Raw genomic sequence first — 22154 nt, 5'->3', positions numbered from 1 at the left:
ATATATATATATATATATATATATATATATATATATATATATATATATATATATATATACATATACACACACACACACGTATTTTTTAAAATCACATTGTCTCATTATTGATCAAAATTCTGAACAGTAGTTTAGTTTCTCCAAATCAATTTCTTAAAATATCTAAAGATATATGCAAGAATCCTTATATTTTAGAGATAATGCTGAAATGTTTATGGATGACGGTATCTCAGAATTGCTTTGAAATATCTAGGACTAGCAAAGGAAAGTGGGTGGGGTAAACATGAAAACAGACTGTCCATGAATTAATCACTGGTAAAGCTTGGTGGTAGGTTTGGGAGGTTCTTTAAACTATTTTCTCTAGTCTTGTTTATATTTAGTATTTTATATCAAAAAGTTAAGGGATGTATAATTTTCATATTGGCAATACTGTCATAAAAAATATTTTAACAGAGAACTTAGTCATAGCAGCTCTAAAGTTTATGAAAAATTTTAATAACCACAAACAAGGTTAGATCCTCAGCTCCCTTGCCAATTATTACTCACATATTGAGACAGCACCACTCTCATGTTACCAAATCAAATAACCCCATAAATAGCACCTAATTTCAAACACTAGCGTTTATAAGGAAATAGTCAATACGAATAGCTATCACTGATAGGACAGATTAGTTGACCTGCACTAACCAGTTTTTTAAGCTTCCAAAACCCCGTACAAAAATTTCTACTCTGTACAAATAGTAAACACTTCCCATGCTTTAGTAATTTAAAGTTTTTGATTTGGGAGAGGGAGAAAAAAAGTGTTTGCTTTGTATGTTTGCTGAAATTCTTTCTTTACTTTATTCAAACTACCTCAAAGCAGCCAAAGGTTGGGGCCTATTGCTTTAGTTAACCTAAGCCACCAACTCCAGAATCAAAGATTTCATTATGAGGGGCCTCAAAAAGACCTAGTGCAACACAGGGATGAGGACACAGACCTAAAACTCAACAGCTAGTTAGAGCAAGAACCCCAAAGAGAAGTCAGGTATCTCTTCATCCAGTGTTCAGTTACTATTCGCCAGTACCTCACTGCTTCACTGTTGCACTGAAGACCAGAGACAAAAAACAAACAAAACTCCTGCTTGATTTAGGAGGCTATCATACTGAAATATTTCTAAATTTTTTCCTATCTGTTCCTACTTTTAAGCACATTAAAAAAAATCAGAACATAAGATTAAATGGGAGAGTAAAATGTCCCCAATATATTAAGTATTAAAAAACTCAAGAGGGTTTAACAACTAAAATATAAAATACTTTATAAAATCTTTATTATAAAATTTTTAACATACTTACCTATGTCTATTCCCCAATTCTTATAAATACTAATTGCTTTTTCTCTATGCTTCTTCTCTTTGTCACAGAGACATTGTTGACAGCCACTTCTTCAGATTTCTGACTTCTTCCTACTACTCTGGACTGATCTTTCTTCACTGTACTCTTTTCTGGTGGCCATCCTACTTCTGCCCCCTAAAACTCTCCAGAACTCAGTCCTTAACTCTCTTCCTAATTTCTTTCCAGACCTAGTTTTCTAAAAGAGCACCTTTATTACATTTCATCCCAGTTCAATAACCACAGATGGTTCCATACTAACTACCATATTAACTGTGAATTTTTCTTCCTGGTTTTCAAAGCCCTTCAGGTATGGTTCTTCCTACTTCCCTTTCTAACTTCACGTCATTCTCCCTCTCTGTAATATACCTGCTTTCCTTCTCAAACACATCCTATATCCTCTAAGACGAGATCTAGTCTTGCCACCTATATGAAGGTAGTCTAACTGGAACCACCCAATCCCCAATTTCTCTCTCCTAAGTTCTTATCCATCATAGTTGGCACCATACAACATTTAAGTCTGTATCCAACCTGGGATGTCTGGGTGGCTCAGGAGGTTAAACGTCTGCCTTAGGTCATGACCCCAGCCTCCTGGGATCAAGTCCCACATTAGGCTCCTTCCTCAGTGGGGAGCCTGCCTCTCCCCCTGCTTGTGCATGCTCTCTCTCTCTGACAAATAAAATCTTAAAAACAAACAAACAGGGCACCTAGATAGCTCAGTGGGTTAAGCCTCTGCCTTCGGTTCAGGTCATGATCTCAGGGTCCTGATCGAGTCCCGCATCGGGCTCTCTCCTTGGCAGGGAGTCTGCTTCCTCCTCTCTCTCTCCACCTACTTGTGATCTCTGTCAAATGAATAAATAAAATCTTAAAAAAAAATTTTTCTAAAACAAACAAGAAGTCTGTATCCAACCCAACTACTTGATTCCAGTAAAAAATATATTGAAAAACAACAGGAAAACAACACTAATCTTACTAAATTGTCCAACTTCTCTCAGCCTAGAACAGAAGGGCATGTTAAGGAACACTATGGGAATGAAATCTGCAAAGTCCAGATTGAGGGAAACAGAGTAAACAACCTGATTTCTTCAACAGATAAGTTGAAGTTGCAGGAATGGAAGTTAGGAAAGAAGGAGGCAGAATCTGTTGGCTAAAATAGCCTTTAAGACAACTGCCTTTGGCTCAAGTCATGATTCTGGAGTCCCAGGTTTAAGTCCCGCATCAGGCTTCCTGATTGACCAGGAGTCTGCTTCTCCCTTTGACCCTCCCTGCTCTCATGCTCTCTCTCATTCTCTCTCAAATAAATAAAATCTTTTATAAATGAATGAATGAATGAATGAATGAAATAAAATAGCCTTAAGAAATATATCAACTGTTTGCCATGAGAACCTTATATAGATCTTGATTAAATAAACTTAAAATTAAAATTATAGCATTTGACATTTCTGAAACAATTGAAAATTTTAACAATTTGGTTACATTAAGGAATTATTAATTTCCTTATACTTCATTGATATTGACATTGTTACTGTGTTAAGTGTCCTTATCTTTTCAATACTTTTTGATAATTTTTCTTTTATTTATATCCTTATAGTTAAGATAATTTTTCATCTGAAAAATTCAGATGAAATGGAAAAATAAATACACAAATTAATAAATAAAAAACAATCCATAGTTCCTTTCTCACAGTCTAATGCACAACCTAAATTTTACATTAAAACAAACAATTTTAGGGGCGCCTGGGTGGCTCAGTGGGTTAAGCCACTGCCTTCGGCTCGGGTCATGATCTCAGGGTCCTGGGATCGAGTCCCGCGACGGGCTCTCTGCTCAGCGGGGAGCCTGTTTCCTCCTCTCTCTCTCTGCCTGCCTCTCTGCCTACTTGTGATCTCTCTCTGTCAAATAAATCCCAGGTAGCCTAAAATATGAACTTTTAAAAAGAAGACAAATCTTAAATAGACTGGAAATTCCAAATACTTTTGAGTTTTATGCTATCCTATGCCTATTCCCATCCTCCTCTTAGCTGGACAGGCTCCCTGGAAATCCTAGGACTTTATCTTTCTTCTTCTTCATCTCATTCACTCCCAGTCAGCTGTCCACTTATGTGCATTTGTTCTCTGTGATAGCTCTCCCAGACATCCTCTTCTCCGCTCTGCGTATTTGTTCCGTTCTTAAGAACCTCTGGTACAGGTACTAACTCCTGTTCTGTCCAATTCATCTTATGGCTTAGTTCTTCTAAACCACAGCTCTTGTCACTCCTCTGTGCAAACTTCTATGGTTTAAAATGGGAGAATAAAGCCCAAACTATACAATGAAGCCGATATGCCAAGAACATCCATAGTATATCTAGTCTCAACATACCTTTACAATTATACTCCCACTTCTTCAATTCAGTCTCCCTAAACCCTTTTATATCTCTAGTCTTTCCTCTAAGCTCCAAATTGTAACAGCTGCCTATCTGAAATCTCTCAGCTGTCTCAAAAACACTGTAAATTCTACCCTACCAAAATTGAACTCAGGCTATTCCTCCTAAATCTAGCCCAGGTGATTCCCATAATTATATAATTGAGATATCTAGAAGTCATTCTTAGCACCTCCCTCTCCCTCACCCCTATTTCAAATCTATTGCCAAGTCCTGTAGATTTTACTTTCTAAATATTTCCTACATTTCTCCCCATCTCCTACACTACCCACTTCCTAACTGATCTACCCATATTTCTAAGGTCCTCCTCCAATCTGTTCTCTATACTGAAGTCAGAAATAACCTCTTAAAAATGCAAAAAAAAAAAAAAAAAATCACACCAATCTCCACACTCCTAACCCCCTCTTGCTTACAATTCAAAATGGCTTCCCTATAGTTTGGCCTCAACCCACCTCTTTCATTTTCTCTAAAACCTGTCTCACCTTTGCTCTCCATGATGCAGCCACACTGATGCGTTTTCTACCCCTCATACTCATCAAGTTTCCTCCTGGAAGGCTCTTTTCTCTCCCCTTGGCCTTACTATTCAGATTTTACTTCATGCATTGTATCCTCAGAGAAAGCCTTCCTTGACCTCCCTACCTTGGTCAAATCCTCCATTACTGACATTCAGAGTACTATGTACTTCTCCTTCACAGTACCTACCACAGATGCAATTTTATAACTGTATGATGATTTTATTAATTATCTATCTCCCCACTCCCCACTAAACTGTAAGCTCCAAAAAGTAAGGCATCCATAAAGTTTTGGGTCTGTTTTTATTCCACTGCATTTGCAAAACTGAGCACAGTGCCTGGCACTCACGTTTTTTAAAATAAAAACATACACTCTACAAATCCTTTGCTTTCCTCTTGTCCTGCTTTGCTCAGGGTATTTCTTCTTAGTAAAATGTTCAAATCCTATCTTTAAAATTCAGCTCAAATATAATTCTAACCTCAAAACTTCTCCAAGCCTCCACTCAACTTGTACATCTTTCCTTTCACTGAAGTTCTAGTGTGTGTGAATATATATATTTCCAGTATTTATAATAACTCTAACAAGAATAATTTCTATCATGTGTTATTTCTATACATTTTTCTTCTCTCCTTGACTGAGGACTTCCTTACTAGGCTATCTGACTTCTTTTGAATTAATCTTTTATTTCTCAAGACATGCAAGAAAAGTTCTGCAACATCTGAATGAACATATGATTAGTACTAGTTTACAATACCTACCATGAGTGTGGTAGAAAGACACACGAAGTGTTTAAAAACCTAAGAAACCTAAAATATCTCTGTAAGAATACAAAAAACAGGTAACATAGGCTGCATACAAGAAAGGAAACTAAACTGGGTGGCTGGTGCAACATGCAAAACATGCAAACATGCAAAAGAAGACATTTTGCTGATATTATTTTGCTTCTTTTGCATGTTGGCTCACATGAACACATTACCTAACACAAACTATAATATGAATCTGTACTCCTGTAAATAGATACATTACAGACCAATTACAAAAAGGTCTTGTTGAAAATAAGTTAAAAACAATAAGGTTTATTTTTTAAAAAGCTAAATAAAATGTATGAAGCCTATCTGTTTTCAGGCAAAGCAGGACAAAACTGCCATGTTCTGCGCTCTACTACATAAATTACAACTAGTATCCACTAAGCATCCACCATGTACAAATATTGTCCTAATAAATTAACGTTATTTCACTTAATAAAAATTTGATAGTTGACATACATAATGGCAATATTCCTTATTGTATTAAACGAAAATTTCCTTTATTACATAAGAATAAATTTTACATCTATTTCATAAAGAAAAAAATTTACTTCTTACTCTGACTCCCCTCCTTGGCAGTCTAGTTTGAAAAGTGGTATATACCCTTTTTAGTTATTAATGTATTTTTTTATGTTTACCACATTCTAGGGCAGGCTTCATCCTCTCTCATATTTGCTCCCAGTGACTGCTGTACTGAACAGTTATCTATCCAACTGAATACAAGCTCCAGGCCTTTGTTTATATTGCCTGAAGAATCTTCTCAGCCCTGCCATAACCTGTTACTTGAAATTTTCACTTGTATATGAACAAGGCAGGAGTATGCCCAAGAAACTAGGAGGCAAAAAGGCAGCAAAACCGGTATCAGCACATTAGATGACAAATGGAACAGAAAAGGCATACCATCAAGGTGGAACTATGAAAAAGTTGGCAGAGAAGTAGCCAAATAGTGAGACAAGGCAGGATTAGGACAGTTAAGTGGTGCCCATGGGGGAGAAAGGGATGTTCTGTTAAAGCCTGTATCTTGAAACCTAGTAGAATGCCTACGACCACGTAGAAAGTTTACGACCACAGTAGAATGTCTAGGACCACACTCATAAGCCCGAAACATAATGGAGGGAATTAGAGAACTTGGGAGAAAATAGGGGCGGGGGGGGGGGACAGTTAAAAATCAGAGCCTGGAAAAGGTGAGGTGAATGTGGGGAGAAAGCAAACATCTTAGAAACTAAGCCGGTGTTAAGACAGCCGAGATGACCTCATAAAAAACAAGATAAGAGTACTGAAAGGTACAAAAATGGAGGGGGAGGTGGCCTGCCTTTTGGGGAGAAGACTGTGGAAAGTGGAATGAGTGATGGGAACCAGGAATTGCAAACTATCTGGTCCTTTAAAAAGTACATCACGGAAGTGGGGTAGGTTAAGGAGCAGAACTTCAAAGAGAAGAGGATCTTTATGGAGGGGGGAGGTGAGGTAAGGTATTGACTGCAGCCGCGCAAAGGCGGGATGGTGAGGCGAGGAGTCTGAGTCAGAGCTTAGATGAGCAGCACTGAGACTGAGCGCGGCGCAGAGAAGCGGGACTGGGGGCAGCGGCGTGGCCCGGGGCTCCCTCACCTTGGCCTTGTAGCTGGGCAGGTTGCAGAGGATGTCCGTGCGTAGAGCCTCTTCTGCCAGGCTGCGGGCGCAAAGGCTCCGCCACACCTCGCTGTTCTCATCACCGTGCAGGCAGCGGTACCAGTGCTTGCACACCAGGGCGCAGCTTCGCAGCTCGGACAGCTCCAGGTAGGAGAACACCAATTCCAGCACCCGGCTAGGCAGCCGGCCCCCTGCCCCCGCAGACCCTGAGCCCGAGCCGCCGACCGCGCCGCCGCCGCCGCTACAGCCAGCCCCGCCGGAGGCTCCCCCAGGCCCCGGGGCTGGCGCCGCCATCGCCTCACCAGCCGGCCCAAGGGCCGCCGCTGCCGCCGCCGCTTCTCCCCGTCTCTGCTGGGGAGGCCAAGCCTCGCCTTGCGACCGGAGAACCTCGCTCACCGCCCCTTTCACAGCCAACCACCGGCCCTCCACCACTCCCGCCCCTGCCCGGGGGCGTCCGCCGCGCGCCCCGCCTCACTAAGGGCAGACGCACCGGCTGCACGGGCGTCCCCCGCCCCTCCTCCCCGGCTCAGCGCGGGCGTCGGAACCGCCCGACTCGCACGGCCTCCCCGCGGCGCGCCCGTGGCTCCGCCATACTGGTTGAGGGCACGAAGCAAGGGCGCACGCCCAGCTCGCTCGCGGTTCCTCTCGGCCCCGGATGTGACTGTTTGGCTGAGGCGCCCGGCGCCCAGTCCTACATGGGATTGGGCGCTCACGGGTGAGGTCATCGCGAGGCGCCGAGGAGGGAAGCGGGAAGCGCAGGTATGAGGCTAGCGCTGCGGTTTTGTGGCTGTCCTCCGGTGCCTTTTCCTCTTTTTGATCTAGTGGTCTCGCGTCCGCCTTCCTGGGCCCCTTTCCCTGTGAGGTTTCCCTGTGTCAGATCCCTGCCTCAGGCTCCAACCTAACGCATGAAACTTCCCTCGCTTTGCTAGCCAGTTCCTAGCTTTCCACCTTCGGCTTGAATTGGATCTTCTTTCTTTACTTTTAGCAGCTGAGGTCGTCTTCTCCTGGTCAGACCCTTTTGTTCTTTATTGGTAGTGTACTTAATCAGAACATCTACTTAATCCGAATATCGTATATTTAGCAAGTAAGGTCGTCATTTGAATCTTCCCCTACCCCCGCCCAAATGTTTGGATAGCCTCAAAGTGCCGTGTAATTGCTGATGAAGTGCTCCATTCTTTTGGACAAAAAGCAGCCTTTCCCAGTCTTTCCTACTAACCCGATTAGTAGGCGGATCAAGGCAGCGTGTTTTTATATAATTAGGCATTCCAAAAGGGAGAATGATGTGGAGGCTGTAATTACAGATGACATCTTGGAAGTGAAAGAATTTACGCATTTGGTCATACTGCATTTTCCTAAGTGACCAGAAGTTTCCTGACAGGTTTTAAAGAATATTTAGTGAGGGAAAATACTAGCCATCATGTGAACAAGGCACTGTGGTAGAGTCCTTTACTCGGGTTTTATATAACTCTCAAAACAACTCAGAGGTTATTACTATAATAGGGCTCACAGATTCCTTCAGTAGTGAACTCCACTGTCTTGCCTTTATGTAGTAAGAAATCTTTTTAAGTAGTTCCCCTGCCGTGTATAATACATTTCTAGTTCACCATTAAAAACAAAAGAACAGCAACTGCCTTCTCTACTCTATGGTAAATGGTGTTTGATTATTATTTGCTAGTCTCGTCATCCCGGATGTTTGTTTTGTTTTGTTTTTTCTCCCAGCTTAGTATCCCAGATTCTTTCCTTATTAGTGCTGATGCCATAGGCCTTGAATCATTTTGGTCGCTATCCAGCTTCTCCACATCAAGGCCAACTGTGGAAAACCCTACACATGTGAAGAAAAGTTGGCTTACATTTACTATAGTGATAGTGATATTATTTGAATGGTACTGTAATCTCAGGCTAGGAAGTTTTATTCATTATTCATTTTCAACTTTGAACTGTAAGACATCCAAGGAAGGAGGTCCAAGTTTTGTCTGAGAAGGAACTTAGATTTCTTTTAAAGTTTTTTCTTTCTTTTTTTTTTTTTTAAATAAATTTAAAGATTTTATTTATTTATTTGACAGGCAGAAATCACATATAGGTAGAGAGGCAGGCAGGGAAAGGGGTGGGGAAGCAGGCTCCCTGCTGAGCAGAGAGCCGGATGTGGGGCTCAATCCCAGGACCCTTGAACCGAAGGCAGAGGTTTAACCCACTGAGCCACCCAGGCGCCCCTAAAAAAATTTTTTTTTTCTAAATAAGCTCCATACTCAGTGTGGATCCCCATGAAGGTTTGAACTCACCACCTGGAGATGAAGACCTGAGCTGAGATCAAGAGTCAGATGCCTAACCGACTGAGCCACTCAGGTGCCCTGGAAAAGATTTTCTTTATGACTAAGTTCTTTTCTTTCTACAAATCGGCCTCCTGACCTTGCCCCTCCCCAATTTTTAGTACCCTCTGGCCCTCTGACTGACTGTTCAGAACTTCCATCTTTGTCCTCTACCCTTTCTAAAACTGCTCTCAAGATACCTCACCTAAGATACCCCACCTTTCCCTGCCCTCTCTATGATCTCATAGGTGTTGAAGGAATCTATTATCTAATTAGAGTCATTCACAGGAGGACATGATTACTTGCTGTGCTTTAGACATTACCCTTAGACGTTACCTATGAGAAGAGAAACTTGTTGACCTGATACCTGAATATGGAAATAGTGGCACTACCTACTTCTGGTAGGCTTTCCAGTCCCAGTAAGAGAAAAACAAGAAACAGTGGCTTGACAAATCATTTCTGAAAGATTGTTTTCCTTTAACTCAGATTTAATTATATATTTTTCCCCACTGCCTTCTACCACAGCAGTCTATTGTTAATACTTTTTGACGGTGGTTTTTGGGTGTGTTTTAAGTAATAAGAATAATTTTGTAGACTAAGGAAACGTGATTTGGGGGGCTCTGGTTGACTCAGTGATTAATAGTCTGCTTAAGCTAATAGGTCTCTATTTTTATTTTTCTAATAGTGATCAGTAAATATTATCCATATGATGTAGAGATTAGAAGTTTAATTTGTTTAAGAGGTTAAGGTAGAGCTGACCTTGTTCTTATGAGATTAATAGGTAGATATTACTGCTTCCATTATGGAAGAATTTACGGGAACAGTTTTCTTATCTATAATAATTCCTTTAAGTACAAAATCCATTTATTGCCTAATTCCTCACACTTGGGGTGAGCTTAACCAAATGGGTCTTTAAAATTGAGTTAATCGTTTCCTTTAAAAAAATTATATTTAGAAGTAATATACTTTGTCTGATAGTCAGCATTTATTTAGGTCCCCTGTGGGTAGAAAATGTGATGGAGAAATAGAAGTACTAGAAGCCCTATTTCATTCTTGTCATAGATAAAACCTAAAATCCCAGCAGGGATCCAAAACCTCTATACACATAAAATCCTAAAGCTGTAGAGGACAGACTTCCGGACTTTAAAGTTGTTTCACTGTAGAAAAACTAAAACTAATGTAGGAAATACGTGATCAGATCTCTAAAGAAAAGAGTTAAACAAAATTATTTGTTTTTGTTTTTTAATATTTTATTTATTCATTTGACAGAGCAAGACACAGTGAGAGAGGGAGCACAAGCAGGGGGAGTGGAAGAGAGAGAAGCAGGCTTCCCGCTGAGCAGGGAGCCTGATGCGGGGCTCTGTCCCAGGACACTGGGATCATGACTTGAGCCAAAGGCAGCCTCTTAACCAACTGAGCCACCCAGGTGCCCCTAAACAAAATTATTTGTAATTGAAGTGGCATTTTCAATGGTTACTACAAATTTCATATTTTAAGGTAGTATATTGTCTCTATTATCTGACAAATCAGTAGTCACCACAGATGACAGTCCCTAAGTCTAAATATTAATACCTTTCATTTTAAATTGTGCTAAGTGTTCTTTTTTCTTGGCTTATCTTGAGCATTTGGCACAAGTTTTTTATGGTAGAAAATTATTTAACTATTTTTTGGTAGAAAATTATTTAACTTCTGTTCCATTACTTGTCAGCAAAAATCAAACCACCAGAGTTCCCTGTCTTTACCTCTCTCTGAGTCATTTCCTCTCCAAACCTCTCCTTTAAAACTTACTTGCTTTGGTCTCTAATTAGTTTCCTCTGTATTCTAATTCAGTGCTTCTGCTGAAATAAAGTATCTTTTTGTCTTTCCCATTTTGTCCTCTTTATGAAAATTGCTATATATGATTTTGTGACCATGTTTCTGTTACTTCCCCCACCCCTCTGTTACTTTGATTACTGAAAGGTTTTTTTTAGCAGTCTAGTTATTTTGTGTATGTGTGAGTGCCTAAAAATGGGAGGAAGTAAGCTTTGTGTCAGGAATAGAAACTTTAGGCAGATTGCCAGTACTTTAAATTAGTTTTCAAAACAATATTAGGAAATTTATCTGTACAATTGGATTGAATTCAGGTGTCATATCTGAAAATATGAAAGCAGCTGTGGCAGTTTCTCAGTAGAGAAATTCTCCCTTGGCTTGTGAAATTAAACATTAAATTTGTTCAGGTAGATTTGTTTGCTTCTTTTTGTCTGAACATTTAGAGTTACATAAATTGCCCTTATTTCCTTTTTTGATTTACCCAACATGCAGTTGAGGCAGGGTACTCTTATGTGGCAATTTCATTGTATAAATCCGGGATGCCTAGTGTATCAGGATTCTAAATTTTGCACATAAGCACTACTGTTAAGTGTAAGCGGGTGATAAGAAAATTAAAAATACGTGAGTATGGGGTACCTGGCTGGCTTATTCAGTAGAGCATGTGACTCTTGATCTCAGGGTTATGAATGTGAGCCCCATGTTGGGTGTAGAGATAAATAAATAAATAAACTTTAATAAAAAATAGTAAAAATACGTGAGTACATTTAAAAGCCATAATGAGGGGCGCCTGGGTGGCTCAGTGGGTTAAGCCGCTGCCTTCGGCTCAGGTCATGATCTCAGGGTCCTGGGATCGAGTCCCGCATCGGGCTCTCTGCTCAGCAGGGAGCCTGCTTCCTCCTCTCTCTCTCTCTGCCCGCCTCTCTGCCTACTTGTGATCTCTGTCAAATAAATAAATAAAATCTTTAAAAAATAAAAAAAAAATAAAAGCCATAATGAAGGGTCCCTTGGTGGCTCAGTCCTTTAAGAGTCTGCCTTCCATCCAGGTCAGCAAGCCAGGGAGCAGGGTATCAAGCTCTTTGCTCAACAGGGAGCCTGCTTCTTCCTCCCTCTCTGCTTTCCCCTCCCCCTGCTTGTATCAGCACACCACTCACTAAATCTTTAAAAATAAAATTTTAAAAAGCAGTAATGAATTATTTGTGACTTTTGTTTATTTTCTGTACTTTCAGAGAATACTAAAGTTGAAAACTATTGTCAAGGGGTTCCTGGGTGGCTTAGTGGGTTAAAGCTTCTGCCTTCAGCTCAGGTTATGATCCCAGGGTCTTGGGATCTAGCCCCACATCGGGCTCTCTGGTTGTCCGGGAGCCTGCTTCCTCCTCTCTCTCCGCCTGCCTCTCTGCCTACCTGTGATCTCTGTCTGTCAAATAAATAAATAAAATCTTAACCAAAAAAGTAACTATTGTCAGTGGAATTGTTAGAAGACAGTCTTCGTTATTCAAAAATTAGGGAGCCAGGGACGCCTGGGAGGCTCAGTTGGTTAAGCAACTGCCTTTGGCTTGGGTCATCATCCCAGGGTCCTGGGATCAAGCCCCACATCAGGCTCCCTGCTTCTCCCTCTGCCACTCCCCTGCTGTGCTCTCCTGCTCTCTCTCGCTGTCAAATAAATAAAATCTTTAATAAAATAAAAATTTGGGATCCCTTTATATCGGGTCAAATCTTAAAGGCCAGGTGACTTTGATCAAATTATTTAACACTTCTGAAACTCAAGTTTTATTATCTTTAAAATGGAATAATATTAAACAGAAGGGTTGTCTTGAGAATAAAGTTAAATAACGTACTGAATTAGTCTCTAGTGGTAAAACCCAAGGGTCTTTTTTTAATCATTTCCCTGGATGATTATTGGTGTAGTATTCTCAAATTTTAGCATACCTCAGCATCACCTGGAGGGCTTGTTAAAACACATGGCTGGGCCCCAACCCCAGTATTTCTGGTTCAGTTGGTCTAGGGTGGTGTTGGGTAATTTCTAAGTTCCTAGGTGATGCTCACAGTCTGGAGGTTATACTTTGAGCACCATTGGTGTAGATCCAAGATGCCACTTTGACCAGCCTAATAAAATTGGGAAAAGTGAGGGGCATCTGACTGGCTCAGTTGATGGAGCTTGCCACTCTTGATTTCGGGTTGTGGGTTCAAGCCCCACGTTGGTTGTAGAGATTACTTTAAAAAAAAGTGATAATGGTAATATTTGTTGAGCACTCATGTACAAAACACTATTATATGTGCTTTACATATTTTATTTACTTTTCTATGATCCTATAAAATGGTGCTATTATTATTACCACCCCAATTTTATAAAGAAGGAAAATGAATCACAGAGAAGTTCAGTAACTTGCCCAAAGTCACCCAGCTAATAATATATAGTAGATCTATTCAAACCCAGAGAATCTATTCTCTAAAACATTCAGATAAAAGATATAACCTAATGATTGAGCAGCTCTCTCTCTTTTTAAAAAAAATATTTATTTATTTATTTATTTGGCAGACAGAGATCATTAATTAGGCATAGAGGCAGGCAGAGAGAGGGGGAAGCAAGCTCCCTGCTGAGCAGAGAGCCTGATACAGGGCTCAATCCCAAAACCCTGAGATAATGACCTGAGACGAAGTCAGAGGCTTAACCCACTGAGCCACCCAGGCGCCCCAAGCAGATCTCTTTTAAAAAAGTATTTTCTTAGTTTAAGTATATAATGTTTGTTTGTTTGTTTTAAGATTTATTTATTTCAGGAGGGGTAGAGAATGAATTGGGGTGTAGAGGGCAGAGGGAAAGGGAGAAGCAGGCCCCGCTAGGCAGGGAACCCAACATGGGGCTCAATCCCAGGACCCCAGGATCATGACCAGAGTGGAAGGCATACACTTAACCGACTGAGCTACCCAGGTCCCCCTATAATGTTTATTCTTGTGTGGGCCCCACATCAAATACTGGGAGACCAGGTTTGCCTGGGACCCTGATTACAAAGAAAGCCTGTTTATGCATGTGCCAGCCAGGGGCCCCATGATCCTGTGTCTTAGCTAGGCTTTTGTAGACTTGATCTTCAAATGTCTTTTTTTTTTTAATTCAGTTTTTTTTAGATGTCTTTTAAAAAATATTTAAATGAAATACTGCATATTGCATTTGTCTGCTACCATCAGGATCTTAAATAAGAGATTGTAGTTTTTCCCCCTCCTCTCAGGGTCTCCTGGGCCATAATGGCTGTCAAATGGACTGGTGGACATTCTTCTCCTATTCTCTGCCTGAATGCAAGTCAAGAAGGGCTAGTGGCTTCTGGAGCAGAGGGTGGTGATCTCATGGCTTGGGGTGAAGATGGGACTCCTTTAGGACATACACGCTTCCAAGGAGCTGATGATGTTACCAGTGTCTTATTCTCTCCCTCCTGCCCCACCAAGCTCTATGCCTCACATGGAGAAACCATTAGCTTACTGGATGTCCGGTCCCTCAAAGGTTCCATGGACCATTTTCATGTGAATGAAGAAGAAATCAATTGCCTCTCATTGAATGACACTGAAAACCTGCTGGCTTCTGCTGATGACTCTGGGTCAATTAAAATCCTAGACTTGGAAAATAAGAAAGTTAGCAGATCACTGAAGAGACATTCCAATATCTGTTCCTCTGTAGCTTTTCGGCCTCAAAGGCCTCAGAGCCTGGTATCATGTGGACTGGATATGCAGGTAATGCTTTGCAGAGAGTACTTGGATAATTTCTAAATTAGGAATGATCAAATTACTGATCAGGCTAAGTAAATCCTTGCTTTTTCTGTTCTCTACTGACATGTCTTTTCTATGTATGAATCATTAGCCTTACTTCTACTGCATTTTTAATGCTAACTTGACAAAGCCTAGTAGGTTTCATTCACAAAGTAATCATTTATCCTTTAGCTTTCCTTTCTCTATACCTGAGAGTCATAAACTCTGGGAATTCAAATATTTGATTCTAAATATCTTTTTAAAGAAAAGAGCATGCTAAAGGCAGACTTTATCACCCACTCTATAGAAACTTTTTTTAAAAATAAGGATTTTTTTGTTTTTACTTTAAAATTCTGTGGTACATCTATTGAAGTATTGTGTATTGGTGACCAAGATCAGAGCATTGCATTCATTGAGTTTTGAAAGGAATATCACAAGTTAGACCAAATTCAGAAGAAAGCCATCAGGAGAGAAGATGTATCTAGAAACTCCATTTTGTGGAGGAAATGGAAGTGTTTAATTCTTGGTTTTCATGAGTGGGAAAAGTAGAATGTGCTAGTCTAAATAGAAGTCCTATAGAAGCAGATTTCGGGTTTGTTAAGATTTTATTTATTTGAGAGAGAGAGGGAGCCAAGCAGGGAGGAGAGGGAGAAGCAGATCCCTGCCAAGCTTGATTCAGGACCCTGGGTTCATGACCCAAGCCAAAAGCAGACATTTAACCAACTGAACCACCCAGGTGCCCCCAGATTTTGTTTTAATAAAAGAAAGCTCCCCCTCTGCCCCTGATAGCTTGAATTTTCTCAAAGCAGATGTACTTCTTAAAAGTAAATCTTGTGTCACTGGAGTGAGAATAATCATGACTTCTCTTTGGTGAGCACTTAGTACTTGCCAGCTTTACATATATTAGTCTTCACTCTAACCACACCCTGGTAGTTACTATTTCTTTTTTAGAAATGAGACTGAGGTTTAAAATAAGTGTCCACATAGCTGCCTGAATTGAGATTCCAATCTTCATTCTCTCTGGCTCCAAAGCCTGTATGTTTTTTCTGTGATATCAGTGGTATCAAGCAGGATATCATGTGTAATGTAGTAGAAAAAGTTCTTGGTTTGGGAACAGGTGAGTTCTAGAAAAAAAACCAGTGTGTGCCTGTGTGCCCTGCACTGTTATAGGCATTTAATCTACATCCTTAACTGTGTCCAGTTATCTTTCAAGACTCTGTGATTCCATTAATAGCATCAAAGATTTGTCTATCTTTGTGGCCAACAACATTTACTGTTCCCTTCTCTACCCTCTGCACCCACTCAAAAGTCAGAAGAAAATGAGGCTGCTTGTTGTTATTTTTATAATGACTGCCATTACCCTCCCCCAAGCTACTGGTATTTAGTAGGCAGAATCAGGGAGTGTCTTAAAGTGCTGGGACAGTCCCTAAACAGTAAAGAACTGTCTTACCTAAAATGTGATCCCAGGACCCTGGGATCATGACCTGAGCCAAAGGTAGAGGCTTTAACCCACTGAGCCATCCAGGAGCCTCTCATTCTTTCATTCTTCAGCTTAATACCAGTTGTCAGTCACTGGTTCATTAACTTACTAGGCATAGCAGTAAACAATTCAGTGTGCAAAAATAACCTATATACTTTTCACATTACATAAGAAATGGGCGTCCAGAATTTATATTTTGCCTCCAGTTCTAGGAGAGAAGTTATAGTGGCAGGCAGCTGCTAGAGGACAGTATAGGATATAAGTATTTTGTGAGAAGCAGATTTAGATGATTTGACTCCCAAGACTTACTAAAATGCCACTGTAGATTAATTTCTGCATTGGGTCGTGCTATACCAACAGTGGTAAGACAGCTCAACTATGCTTTTAAGAAATTACTTTCCTTATCTGAAGTTGAAACTGTAATATATTCCACAGTTTACTTCTTAAAACCTGGCTATCTAGTATTATTCTAAACTTTAAGAATAGCCAGCATGGAAGGGTCCAAGAATGTAGATACAGGGGCACCTGTGTGGCTCAGTGGGTTAAAGCCTCTACTTTTGGCTCAGGCCATGATCCCAGGGTCCTGGGATCGAGCCCCCCATCAGGCTCCCTGCTCAGTAGGGAGCCTGCTTCCCCCTCTCTCTCTGCCTGCCTCTCTGCCTACTTGTGATCTGTCAAATAAACAAATAAAATCTTTTTAAAAAAGAATATACATACAGTAGTGGAAGGGAATTCTTATCAGGTTAATTTTGGGATTGCTTTCTCTCTGAACAAATATTTTATCTCAAGGCAGGAATTGAATTATTGCCACACATAGTAGATGCGTTCATTGTAACTATCTTTGTTATTATAGAAATTATAAAAATTATATCTTTCAATCTAGATAGGTTTAAATAATTAGGCAAGCACACTTAGAGGGGCAGGGACCTTAAAGTGGTTAATTAAGACATTTGAGGGGTACGTGGGTGGGTCAATCAGTTAGGCGGCTGCCTTTGGCTCAGGTCGTGATTCTAGGGTCCTGGGATTGAGCCCCGAGTCTGGCTCCCTGCTCCTGGCGGGGGGAGCCTGCTTCTCCCTCTCGCACTCCCCTGCTTGTATTCCCTCTCTCGCTGTCTTTCTCCCTGTCAAATAAATAAAATCTTTTTTAAAAAAAAATTTGAGACTGCTTAATATTTATTAAGTAGCTATAAAATATAAAATGGTTAAATATAAGAATAACATAAGGGGCGCCTGGGTGGCTCAGTGGGTTAAGCCTCTGCCTTCGGCTCAGGTCATGATCTCAGGACTCTCTGCTCGTCTGGGAGCCTGCTTCCTCCGCTCTCTCTGCCTGCCTCTCTGCCTACTTGTGATCTCTGTCAAATAAATTTTAAAAATCTTAAAAAATAATAAAAATTTAAAAAAATAACATTAAATAAATACATGGGTAGCCACCACTCAAATAGTTTTCTCTTGTAAAGACCTTTGGAAATTTAAGACCATCCTATATTTCTGTCGCATAAACATTGATTTTTTTTGCCCTTTCCACATCTGAAAATAAATGATTCAAAGGTTAGTGTTCTTTCTGGAGTTTGAAAGATCACTAGTACCAGCACTTAAGGATCAGGCTGATAAAAGAGGCTTTTTTTTCCTTGAAGATAATTCTTCCGTGTGGAAAGAAATGTTTTTGTAGGAGGAGCAATTCATGAGTGGAGTCTTACTGATGTGATTGCTTTCACTTCTGAACGTTTGCCAGTTGTTCACTTTCTCCTCCTCTGACATTTTGTAGGATCATAAACCCCAAGCTTTTGAATTTGTTTCTTTCAGTATCTCTTGCTTTCCTTCTTAGGGTGACACCGCTGGAACCAGTGGTTGAGAAATTGTGAAACACCTTAGAATATTCAGCAGTTAGGAAGAGTAAAGTGGGGGTATAGAGAATGTCCAGGCAGGAACAGTCTGGAATCTTCAGTATTTGGAAATGATTTTTGAATTGGTAGAATCTGAGATGACTATTACTACAATTAGATGATTTCAGTAAATACAAAAAAGTGTGTAAGCTGCTGAAAACACTCTGGGTATAGTTCTTGTTTAGATGTCTTACGAGGACAGAAAATATAATCCAAGCATCAATGCAGGACTGTGCAAGAAAGACTTGGGGATACCTACCAAGACATTCAAGCTAGCAGATTTTGAAATGTCTGTCTTCCTTGTGTTTAGACATTTTTATAGAGATTGTTTCACATTACATTTTTTTTTAAAGATTTTATTTATTTGACAGAGAGAGATCACAAGTAGGCAGATTGAGAGAGAGGAGGAAGCAGGCTCCCTGCTGAGGAGAGAGCCCAATGCGGGACCTGATCCCAGGATCCCGAGATTATGACCTGAGCCGAAAGCAGAGGCCCAACTCACTGTGCCACCCAGGCACCCTGTTTCACATTACATTTTTAAAGATTTTATTTCTTTATTTGACAGAGAGACACAGCAAGAGAAGGGAACATAAGCAGGGGGGAGTGGAAGAGAGAAGCAGGTTCCCCACCAAGCAGGGAGCCCAATGCAGGGCTCAATCCCAGGACCCTGGGATCATGACCTGAGCCAGAGGCAGATGCTTAATGACTGAGCCACCCAGGCACCCCTCCACCTTACATTTTAGTACTTGTTCATCTTTGTTATAGTTTCTGATATTTCTTTATTTTACTTTATTTTGATTTTTTTAGTATTCTGTCTTCAGTCAAATAGCAACTGCTGGCTACTTAGTTAATGTTATAAATCTAATCCAGAAGGGTTCAGTGCTTCCTTGATAGAAACAATATAAGTGTTACTAGATGTCACTTCTTTTGGAAGGCTAAGTTGAGGGAAGTTACTGTCAAAAGAAAACCAAATTGTTAGTATCATCAGCAGTAGTAATCTTTAAAAAAAAAAAAATATTTATTTGTCAGAAAGAGAGAACACAAGTAGGGGGAGCTGCAGAGGCAGAGGGAGAAGCAGACGCCCCGCTTAGCAGGGAGCCTGACTTGGGACTTAATCCCAGGACACAGGGATCATGACCTGAGCCGAAGGCAGTTTAACTGACAGAGCCACCCAGGCATCCCAGCAGTAGTAATTTTGTCAGTTCAGATCTATGCTTTTGACTGAACATGGTCATGCTTATTCTAGTGTCCATTTAAATTGTGACTCATAATTATGAGCTAATACTAGTTGGTAAAATATGGGGCGCCTGGGTGGCTCAGTTATTAAGCATCTGACTCTTGGTTTCGGCTCAAGTCATGACCTCAGGGTCTAAGGATGGAGCCCATCGTTGGGCTCTGTACTCGGTGTGGAGTCTGCTCGAGATTCTCTCTCTTTTTTTCTCTTTCTCCCCTTTTCCCCTCTGCCCACTTGCACATGCACTTTTTCTTTCAAATAAATAAATAAAATATTTTTAAGAGATATTAGATGGTAAAATAAGGCTGTCTATTCTCTGAAATATGATGAATATTCTCCTTTTCAGATTAGTTGCTGTGGGAATAAAATGCATCACTAGATTATAGAGTAAAATCAATTCACAAAGCTTTTTATTTCGTTTTATACAGGTTTTAGTTAGCCTTTCATTTAAATCAATTTAGTAGATCCAAAATCATAGTATGAAACAACAAAAAACCTGCATGTATCAGGATGTCAAATTAACCAACAGACAAGTATGGAACTTCTGCTTTTCCGGGCATTGTGCTAGATATTAGCAAAGAAGAATTAAATCTCAGGGTTCCTGGCTGGCTTAGCAGTGGAGTATGTGATTCTTGATCTTGGGGTAATGAGTTCCTGCCCCATACTGGGCATGAAGTCTACTTAAAATTTTTAAAAAAGAAGAATTAAATCTCAGGAAACTGACGAGCTAGTAGTATATGTTGGTAAATAGCATAGAAATTAAATATGGGAGAGAAGTAAGCTATGGAATAGTTAGAAAAGACGTCCTAGAGGGATAGGGACTTGAGGTAAGCCCCTAAAATGGGTAATTTAAGTAATGTGAAAGGAAAGAGAAAGCGTTCCAGATTTCATTTATTTAACTGGACGGGCTTTTTGACTTGCAACTGGCATAGGCTAAAATTAATAAATCTCATTATTTATTAATGATTTCAGGGTGCCTGGATGGCTCAGTCAGTTAAGCATCTGCCTTCAGCTTAAGTCATGATCCCACGGCCCGGGATCAAGCCCCACATCATTTTCCTTGCTCAGAGGGGAGTCTTCTCCCTCTCCCTCTGCCGATCCCCCTGTTTGTGCTTTCTCTCTCTGTCAAATAAATAAAGTATTTTTAAAAATTAAATACATTTCATACTCTTCCATTTTACTTGCAGAGATAAGGGTACAATGACTTGAATTGGCAATTGCTTAAGAATGTGGATTGCACTTTATTTATTTTTTTTTTTTTAAAGATTTTATTTATTTATTTGACAGACAGAGATCACAAGTAGGCAGAGAGGCAGGCAGAGAGAGAGAGAGAGAGGGAAGCAGGCTTCCTGCGGAGCAGAGAGCCCGATGCGGGGCTCCATCCCAGGACCCTGAGATCATGACCCGAGCCGAAGGCAGCAGCCCAAACCACTGAGCCACCCAGGCGCCCCTGGATTGCACTTTAATGGGGTTGTTAATCACAAGTTATTTAGGATCTTGTTTTCTAAATTCTACCTCACTGCCGACTGGCATCCTGGTTTTGGCACCAGGGTAGCATTCCCCTGGCATATTATAGTGCTGTGTGAATTTTTAAAAATTTAATATTGCTGTGCCTGTGTTGTAGTAATTATTATGAGACTACTTTGGTGACTTTATTAGAAGTGGAATAAGCATGGTAATTGAGCAAAATGGCTAAATCTCTGTTTGCATAACTCCCTCTTATTTAAAGGTAATGCTATGGAACCTTCAGAAATCACGGCCACTCTGGATTACAAATTTGCAGGAAGATGAAACAGAAGAGATGGAAAGCCCACAATCGCCTGGTCAGCTTTTAAACCCTGCTTTAGCCCACTCCGTGTCTGTGGCATCCTGTGGTAATATTTTTAGCTGTGGTGCAGAAGATGGTAAGGTTCGAATCTTTAGGGTGATGGGAGTTAAGTGTGAACAAGAATTTGGATTTAAGGGCCATTCTTTGGGAGTATCCCAGGTCTGCTTTCTGCCAGAATCCTATTTGCTGCTTACAGGAGGGAATGATGGGAAGATAATGTTGTGGGATGTAAGCAGTGAAGTTGAAAAAAAACAGAAGAGTCCTACGAAACCTACTCACAGGAAGAAAACTAAGAGAGCATCTTATACGAAGCGGGGTGGAAACACTCATGCTTCAGCAGATGAAGAAGAGCATGGCAAAATTTTACCAAAGCTAAGTATTGAACACGGAGAAAAAGTGAACTGGCTCTTAAGTACAAGAATAAAGGGATACCAAAATATATTAGTAGCTGATCAAACTAGTTGTATATCTGTATATCCCTTAAAGGAATTTTAAATCCAATAAAATCATTTGAAAAACTGCATCAACTTTTTATAGTTTAAAAAAAATCCTGATGGTTCATTTTTGTCATTCTTAATGTTTGTCATATGTGGAATAGTATTATTCCATCGTATAAATTATAAGGCATCGGAATGAAAGATAATTGGGTAATACTTTATATAGTAAGTGACATATTAAAATTTGAGGGAGGAGAATATTCACTGTGTAATGGCCATATTATACCAGCCATTTTACATGTTTCATTTCTTCTTCCAAATCCATGATGTGGGTGATTTCTCTCATTTTATTGCCATAGTAATTGAGACTTAAAGATATTAAGTAACAGGGGTGCCTGGGTGGCTCAGTGGGTTAAGCCGCTGCCTTCGGCTCAGGTCATGGTCTCAGGGTCCTGGGATCGAGTCCCACATCGGGCTCTCTGCTCAGCAGGGAGCCTGCTTCCCTTCCTCTCTCTCTGCCTGCCTCTCTGCCTACTTGTGATCTCTCTCTGTCAAATAAATAAATAAAATCTTTAAAAAAAAAAAAAAAAAAAAAAAGATATTAAGTAACAAAGAACCAGGAAAACTGCAGGCATGATTACTTACCTAGAAAGGATCTTGGTTGTCTTGTCAAGCCTCCTGCCTCAGGGAAGCCCACATGTGATCTATTCCAAGTG

General features: G+C 40.4%; 2 protein-coding genes across 8 annotated transcripts in view; one reads left to right on the top strand and one right to left on the bottom strand.

The window, feature by feature from the left end:
- Window positions 1-7245, bottom strand: part of FBXO45 (F-box protein 45) — a 16416-nt gene extending 9171 nt beyond the window's left edge. Inside the window, exon 1 of the mRNA XM_059391207.1 lies at window positions 6709-7245. Coding sequence (XP_059247190.1) covers window positions 6709-7023 — 315 coding nt within the window. The 5' untranslated portion in view covers window positions 7024-7245. The remainder of the gene's footprint in view (window positions 1-6708) is intronic.
- A 159-nt stretch (window positions 7246-7404) lies between these two features.
- On the top strand, window positions 7405-21524 carry WDR53 (WD repeat domain 53). Of its 7 annotated transcripts, XM_059391203.1 has the most exons (5): window positions 7437-7488; window positions 8968-9072; window positions 14066-14561; window positions 20903-21077; window positions 21198-21524. In XM_059391203.1, the coding sequence occupies exons 3-5, from the start codon at window positions 14082-14084 to the stop codon at window positions 21494-21496; spliced, it is 954 nt and encodes a 317-aa protein (XP_059247186.1). In that variant the 5' UTR covers window positions 7437-7488; window positions 8968-9072; window positions 14066-14081; the 3' UTR covers window positions 21497-21524. The 7 variants fall into 7 exon arrangements, with proteins under 7 accessions (XP_059247184.1, XP_059247189.1, XP_059247187.1 ...); XM_059391200.1 differs by having other exon boundaries at window positions 7439-7488; window positions 20903-21524; XM_059391201.1 differs by lacking the exon at window positions 8968-9072 and having other exon boundaries at window positions 7405-7488; window positions 20903-21524.
- The last annotated feature ends 630 nt before the right edge of the window (window positions 21525-22154 follow it).

This window comes from Mustela nigripes, chromosome 2, assembly GCF_022355385.1.
Source record: "Mustela nigripes isolate SB6536 chromosome 2, MUSNIG.SB6536, whole genome shotgun sequence".
Classification (NCBI taxonomy): Eukaryota; Metazoa; Chordata; class Mammalia; order Carnivora; family Mustelidae; genus Mustela; species Mustela nigripes.
The sequence above is the reverse complement of the archived record's forward strand: the minus strand, read 5'-3'. Positions and strand labels throughout refer to the sequence as shown.

Coding starts and splice junctions, on each gene's coding strand:
- WDR53 (XM_059391201.1), top strand. CDS start 14,082: ATGGCTGTCAAATGGACTGGTGGACATTCTTCTCCTATTCTCTGCCTG. Junction 14,562..20,902: donor CATGTGGACTGGATATGCAG/GTAATGCTTTGC, acceptor TCTTATTTAAAG/GTAATGCTATGGAACCTTCA.